Source organism: Halyomorpha halys, unplaced genomic scaffold (genome assembly GCF_000696795.3).
Source record: "Halyomorpha halys isolate HHAL.00 unplaced genomic scaffold, Hhal_1.1 Scaffold300.1, whole genome shotgun sequence".
Taxonomy (NCBI): Eukaryota; Metazoa; Arthropoda; class Insecta; order Hemiptera; family Pentatomidae; genus Halyomorpha; species Halyomorpha halys.
Genome location: NW_027107582.1, coordinates 503,378 through 510,923, shown reverse-complemented (window position 1 = coordinate 510,923; position 7,546 = coordinate 503,378). Strand labels below are relative to the sequence as shown.

The window sequence follows — 7,546 nt, the reverse complement described above, 5'->3', positions numbered from 1 at the left end:
AAATATTTTTCGGTATTAATAATATCGTCAATAAAGGCCAAGTTTCGTTCCTCAACATGCAACCCTTGGATACTTCCACCTCAATCTTTTGCAGTGGGCCTCTTATGTCGAGGTTAAACTCGATATAGGTTTTCGCCAAACGTATTTGCGGCCATCAGAGACGAAAACATTAAATTTACTTACATCTGAAAAAATAACATGTTTCCAGAATTATAAGTCTGTATTAACAAAGAATTTGGCTAACCTGTTTTTTGGGGTTCGTCTCGATACTAAAAGATTGTTGTTGATTGTTGCTTAAAGGCGTAAAACCCTCTGGTCATCAACGCCTACAACCTTGCGCAGAGGGAATATCGTAACCAATGAAGGTCTACTGAGGTGCGATTATTATGCAAGTTGAAAACTAAAAGATTGTTTCCTTAGAGGCATTACATAATAATTATATTTGTGAATAACATTTCTTACTGTTTGTAAACTTAATGTAGTATTTGAAGTTGATATGACCTCTTTTGCTGTAACAGCAGCTGATATAGTGGGATCTCTCCCTACAATATGTTCTTTTGTACCCTTTCACTAAATGTTTATGGCCGTTCTGAACGAGGTTTGTTTAAAAGCCACCCAGTCTTCCTGAACTTTTTAACAATTTTTCGAACAGTACTGAAACTTATTTCTAATCCATTCGCTATTTTTCGGTAATTAATTCCTTCGGAATATAATTCAATTATCCATTTTTTTAAAAGAAACACTATGTTCACTTGTTTTAGTCATGGTTTTATTGCTATCATTGTATTGTAGTTAATTCTCATTTCTATCCTATTGAAAGAAAAGATAAACATTTTAAACTGTGCCATTACTTTTTTAACCCTGAAAGTTTACTTTTTATATGATTACTTCAAACTCATCTTTGAATTCCCAACATTAATTGCTTTAAAAAATCTAGGTTTCAAGGGCAACTTGTGAAGTAAATATTCCTATTAAGATTTATATAAGTGTACCAATACTTTTTTGACTAACTGTAGGTCTCAATAGGTGAGTACAAATTTAGTGTAAGCTTTGAATGTTTTCGTTAGTGGTTATTTCGACTATCTATTTAATACATGTAGATATAATTAAATTCAAATAATAAATAAAGTACGAAACAAATTAAATTTAAGTTTTCAGAAAAGATATAAGCTTGTTACGTCATTAGCTTCTGTTCACTTTTAACAGAAGTGAAACTCTACCTAGTCAAATTTATACCTCTATGAAACCTAGGAGAGGTTTCAATACCACGTTTTATTCAAACATGTTCATATAGTTGTGTTGACTGCTGTTGAGTGTTTGGTCAAATTATAGAGTTATTAGTGTTATTCTAGCATGTTCAGGGGGAGGGGAAACAGAGGCGGTAAGTTTTATTCTTAAATAAGGAATTATTGTAGTATTATTTATTAATGGTGGATAATGCTTGAATGTCAATATCGGTGTTTTTTTATTTTATCTAAAACTCAGAAGTAAACTTTTGTAACTGGCTTTTCACACTTTGTTAGTTTACATTACTATGGATATTTATGTTTCTCTTCTGTTATTTATTAATAAATTACCTAAAATTTTGATTTCCAATTCAGGTGTTCTATTGTTTACCTTTAGGAAATATTAAATTTTTAATGCTTATTACAATGAATCTTAAATCAGGGTAGTTGTTATAATCTGTTATAGCACAGCTTATTAATGATATGATGGTGAAATAAAAATTTTATTATAAAATACCATAATAATTTTTTTTTCAGTGATTTATTCTCATTTTATCTATTTATAAATTTAATGTACTTATGCAATATATCAATTAGGTATAACCCCTTTTAAATTTTTCTGATTTATTTAATATTGTTTTATTGATTTTAGGTCGAGGTTTTGGAGGTGGAAGAGGTGGAGGTAGAGGAGGTGGGAGAAGGTTTGAAGACGCTGGACCTCCAGAAACAGTATGTAAACTAAAGTGTTTAATATTAGCAAATATAAAATTTTAGAAATTTTATGATGAACAAAAAAAAAATTTGGTTATGGAATTTCACATGCTTAGGAATGCAGTATAGGATTCCAATGGGAGTCTTAGCCAAAAAAATTAGGAATGCAAGCACAAATTTGCTCTCATGAATCAGAATCATTTTATAAAAATAAGTTCACTTGATTGTGATATATTAAATAGGATTCTTTAAACATCCCAATAACAGTGTCATTGTTGGTTTCAGAAGAACAATAAAAAAAAAGTTTTTTAATGTCTTAAACGTATATACTTGCTAAACCCATTAATAACTCATTTTTTTGTTGAAATAATTGAAGTAGACAGCTAAAACCATAATGTAAGTATCTGTACATGATAGATACAAAACTACAAATGCATTATTTTGTATAAACACTTATGGACTTAAAGTAGAACGAACCATCTTATTACATATTCCTCTATATAACAAACATTTTGAAATCTCCTCGAATGAGCCTTAACATTTAATGGAAAATTAACCCCTAAATAATGAATTTATTATGTAAACAAAGCTCCACATTACAAATTAAAAACCCTCTTAGGAAAAAAGAATTTATCTTCGCTAAACAAATTTTCATTACAGTAACCTCTAATTAGTGAAAAGGACCTCAACTTAGTGACACATTGTGCATGGCCCTTCACAGTTTGTCAGATACACATGCTTTGACATGAATCAATGCAAGCCCTTTCCAGTGTCAATCCTGCTTCTTATTAGTTTCGTTATATGTTGTAACATATTGCTATAGTATTTATGAAACCACAGAATTTTAATAAGATTCCTGGGATTTAGAAGTAGGAAAAGGTTAACATTTTGAAAATATATACATGTATAAAATGAATTGTAGCAAATAAAGTTAATACAAAAAATATATACTTATATAGTTTAAGTATTGTATAACATGGGTTTAATGTGGTTCTAAGGTTTTTATCCCCTAATAAATCTGATTGATAGTTAATAATCTAATGTTTTTGTTTTTTTAATATTTCTTTATTGAAATTTACAACTGTATATAGGTTCAGGAAATTTTATGTAAGTTTGATTGGAGTGATACAGGCGTGTAGGGAAACTACCATTGGTAGCACACTAATAGTAATCTAATACTATTTGTTATGTTTATATATGATTGAAGTGGGCTGTATGTGTGGTGTAATGGATGGCTGACAAATGGAAAAGGTGTTCATTAAATGTTAACTACAAAGTTATGAAAAAGGTTAAAGGCAACTCAATGAGAGCGAAGCCGAAGCCATAATATTTAAAAATAAACAGTTTGAAAAAGGAAGTTCGTGTCATTAAAAATTAAAATCATGTGAAATAGTTAAAACAGTGTTGTCATAAATAAATACTAATGAAGGGACCAATCCTTCGAGGAAAAGCTTCAGTTCACTTTTAATATATAAACACAATTATAATATCTTTATTGTTTTGTTATTTTTAGAGAACATATTTTGGTGCGTCTAAAAATCGAAAAACATGAAGTAAAAAATCGCAATGTGTAAAATCATGCTGCAAAAACTCAAAAATTTGTATAAAACATCCAAATCCTTCGATAATCAACTGTATTATTTAATTTATAATATTAATATATGAAAACCTTACCTTACCTTGTTTGAATCAAATTAAACTTGTTACATTTATGGAAACATACATAAAAAACTAAATTACTTTGATTGAAAACCTTTAATTTTGTCCAAGATATTATTTTATAACCTAAATTACTTTGATTGAAAATCTAGTAATTTTTACATAATTGAAGAACTGGGAGAAAGTTTATTTTATAAAATCATTTTATATTCCAATTATGAAAGCTCAAATTCAATTTTTAAACTTCTTAAAACTAACTCATTTTTAAGTCTTAAAAAAAATATGCATTGCATTATGTAGAAAAGGAGCATTTAAAAATATTCTTTCTAGCTACATTCCCCTTTTTAATTTCCCCTGAATTACTACATACCATGTTCTTCTCTTAGCTTAGCTTTTTAATTGCATGTTTACATATGTTTATACCATTAACAAAAAAACTAACAAGTAATAAGTTAATGTAGAAAAAGTTTGATTAAAACGTGTTGGTATATTCATATTGATTATATCCATCGATTTTTTGTTTAATGCTTATTTAAAATAATATATATTTATAATATAACATAATATATTAATAATAATAAAAATTGAAACTCTTTCTTGTCATAACTAAGTTAGACAGAAGAATGCAGGCTGGAAATCTAAGTTAAAAACTATAACTCCAAATGCCCTCTATGAACAAGCTTATTTTAGAGAGATTTTTACAGTAACCCAAACAACTTATCAATTTTATTCCAAAATAATTTTTTAACCTTTGAAAAATTGTTTCAATCCATTGCTTTACCTTAAAATTTGGCAATTTTAAACTAGAAATTAAATGAGGAAAAAAGTAATAATATGAATAAATATTGTCATACATACACCTATCTAATTAATGTTGTTCAAGCATTCAATTTTACAACAAAAGAAAAATCAAAAAGTGTAAATTTTGTACAGCCAAAATTCTAAACATGCAAAATTGTGAAAAACCTTGAAATGTTTAATGTAAAATTTGTGATATTTGAAGCTGAGGAACAAAATATACAATTACGCTAAAATCCAGTCTCTAGTTATTGAAGCTGTTTTCAAATTTTAGCCACTTTTTAAATATTGCTCGATTTAACTATCTCAAAAGTCTCCTTTTCCAGTTTCAAGCACATTTCAAAAGTTATGTTGGGCCATCGCTGGGGGTTTTAGTGGGCGGGGCTGGGTGGGAAGGATTGCCTTCTAATATTTTTTGTGTTATGATTTCTGCTGTTTTGAGATTGTCATATGTCATACATTGACCAATAACTCGCTTTAAGTTTCTGTTTTAAAGAAGAGATATGTAAGGTCACCACGGAGAACAGGATAGGCTTAGTTTCATGCCGTTTTCCAATTTTAAGTACTTGTAATCTTTTTCAATTTAACTATTTTAAGTCTCTTCTCATTTTAAGCAAATTATTATTTACTAGGAGTTGGAAGAATTATTAAATTTTAAATGTCATATCTTAATATAACTTCTTTGATGACCTGAAATGTTTCTAAAAATTACCTGCAAAGGCCATATAGTTCCATATAAAGAATTTAGTAGGCACCAAAATTTATTATGTATTTACATAATACTATACTAACATAACTGACACCATACTATACTTTAATTCACACTAATAATCAAGTGATTATGAAGTGGCTCTGTTTTGTATTTTTAACATATTATTTTATGTAAAACCCCCGGATGCTATTATATATAAAAATTTTCTTAAGCCATAATTCAATATCACTTGTGATTATGTATTCTTGTATTCAAAATTTTCTCGACCCAAAATTATTGTGTCTGGATGGTCGAAGGTATACGTTGTTTATATTTTTGCTGAACAAAGATCTAAAAATATTTGCAGGATATATTTTGGTATAATCACGTGAACCTCTATGACCCTTGAAGGGGCATGGGTTCAGTACTTTGTAAGGAAGCACTATTATTAGAACAACATAAAACAAATCTTTAGTTATAATAGGTCACGCTTAACTGCCAGAGTTTTCCCCAATTAAGGGTACCCACTTTATGAGGCTGGGGAAGGCTCCATAACCCCAGGGTTGACTCATGGCTATAGTGTCACAGAAAATAATTATCTACCCAGTCAGATTCAAACGTGGGTCCTTGAAGTTAGTTGCATTGTGCCTTACCACATTGCCACTGTGCTCCCTATATTTTGGTATACAGAGATGTATTAAAACAAATAAGTTAGTATAGTAAATAGGGACATCAACGGTTTGAGGCAGAGGGTCCGGTTCGGTATGTTGTGGGTTTGATTCCCACCTGGGGCAGTGCATATTTATTTTTTGGTGGTCCTGAGAAATGAATCTTTAAATTCCTACCTTGGTTAGCATGCAGCAGCAACTCTGTTAGCTTCCAGGGGTTGTTATAAAGGACCATTAGGCCCGCTTGCCAGACTGGCTTTCCCCTCCCCTTCCTTACCAAATACCAATATCACTAGTATAGTAAATAGTGAGCATTGAAATTGTTGTTCTTGTTTCATTTTAATACTTTTAAAATAGTCTAATAATATTGATTTTTTTTTTTTTTTTTTTAGGTAACCTCCTTAGGACATTTTCTTCATACTTGTCAAAATGATATTGTTGTGAAAGTTGATCTGGAAGAGGAAGTTCCTTATTTTAACGCTCCCATTTTTACAGAAGATAAGAATCAAATTGGTAAAATTGATGAAATTTTCGGACCTATACGAAACTACTATGTTTCCGTAAAGCTTGGAGAAAACATAAAAGCCAAAAGCTTTAATGGCAGCGACAAGGTATTGTATCTAATCTTGTACAATCTTTTAAAATATTTTTATGTATCGAAATTTCTAAGTATTAATTTTTTTCTGATTCTTTTCAGTTTTATATTGACCCTAGCAAGCTGCTGCCACTGAAGAGATTCCTACCTCTACCACCTGGAGTAAAGCCCCCACCAAGGGGAGGTGGAAGAGGTAGAGGAGGACGTGGGGGAGGTGGTAGAGGTAGAGGTGGATTCGGAGGTCGAGGAGGTGGTGGATTCGGGGGACGAGGAGGTGGTGGTGGATTCGGAGGAAGAGGTGGTGGAGGAGGCGGGGGTAGACACAGCTTTGGAGGTGGTGGTGGCGGCGGATTCAGGGGAGGTAGGGGCGGTTTCAGGGGAGGTGGTGGCAGGTTTTCTAAGTAGAAATGTAATATATCAATTTTTTACAAGAGGAACATTTGTATTTGATGCAGTCAATTGTCAAATACTTTCGTTATAGAAAGGAAACAAATCATAATCTTTATATTTATGACATTTTATTGTAAACAATTACTGTGTGTACTATTATATAATTAAATGTTTAAAATTTGTCTGTCCAATTAGTATGTAAAAACTACATAATTGTTATATCATGAAATGACTGTTATTGTAACTGTCTTATGATGAATTGTACTCAAATGATTTTATTATTAATTGTATTTTTATTTTAATATTTTTTTCTAAGAAATATATTCATTTATTTCTTCACAAATTATTTTGCTTTGGTATATTCCTGATGAAAATTCCATTTCACATATATGTTGATTTCTAGTTTGAGACTGGTTGTATTTATTTATTTTATCAATTAGATCAACTTTTCGGCCAATCTGGCCTTTATCAAGGATAATCTTAATTTTAAATTCCACAGCCTTGCACAATAATCAATAAAACACAATACTTAGATGCTATTATTCCCAAGTTTAATATAATATGGCCAGTCAATCTATATTTGTCATTGTATCAATTAATATTAATTCTTCTAATTGGAAATTTCATCTACTACTGACAAATTAACCTATCAATACTCAACTATTTAACCTACCTTGCACCCGATTAATTCCTATTCTCAGGTTGGTTTAGTATGAGAATAGAAAAATAAAACTATTAAAAAGTAATGGAAGATAAGGAAGAAAAATAAGTGTGGTAGTTAAATCAGTGTAAAAAACAAAACAAAAAC

At 30.1% G+C, this 7,546-nt stretch overlaps 1 protein-coding gene and 1 non-coding gene across 2 annotated transcripts; both read left to right on the top strand.

Moving 5' to 3' along the window:
* Positions 1-330: 330 nt before the first annotated feature.
* On the top strand, positions 331-474 carry LOC112211046 (U4 spliceosomal RNA). Its single transcript, XR_002945420.1, has one exon. It is a non-coding gene; the product is annotated as a U4 spliceosomal RNA (small nuclear RNA).
* Positions 475-1,255: 781 nt separating this feature from the next.
* On the top strand, positions 1,256-7,081 carry Gar1 (Gar1 ribonucleoprotein). The gene is made up of 4 exons (XM_014421014.2): positions 1,256-1,381; positions 1,879-1,955; positions 6,146-6,364; positions 6,451-7,081. Exons 1-4 carry the CDS (start codon positions 1,354-1,356, stop codon positions 6,751-6,753), a joined length of 627 nt encoding a protein of 208 aa, XP_014276500.1. The 5' UTR covers positions 1,256-1,353; the 3' UTR covers positions 6,754-7,081.
* The last annotated feature ends 465 nt before the right edge of the window (positions 7,082-7,546 follow it).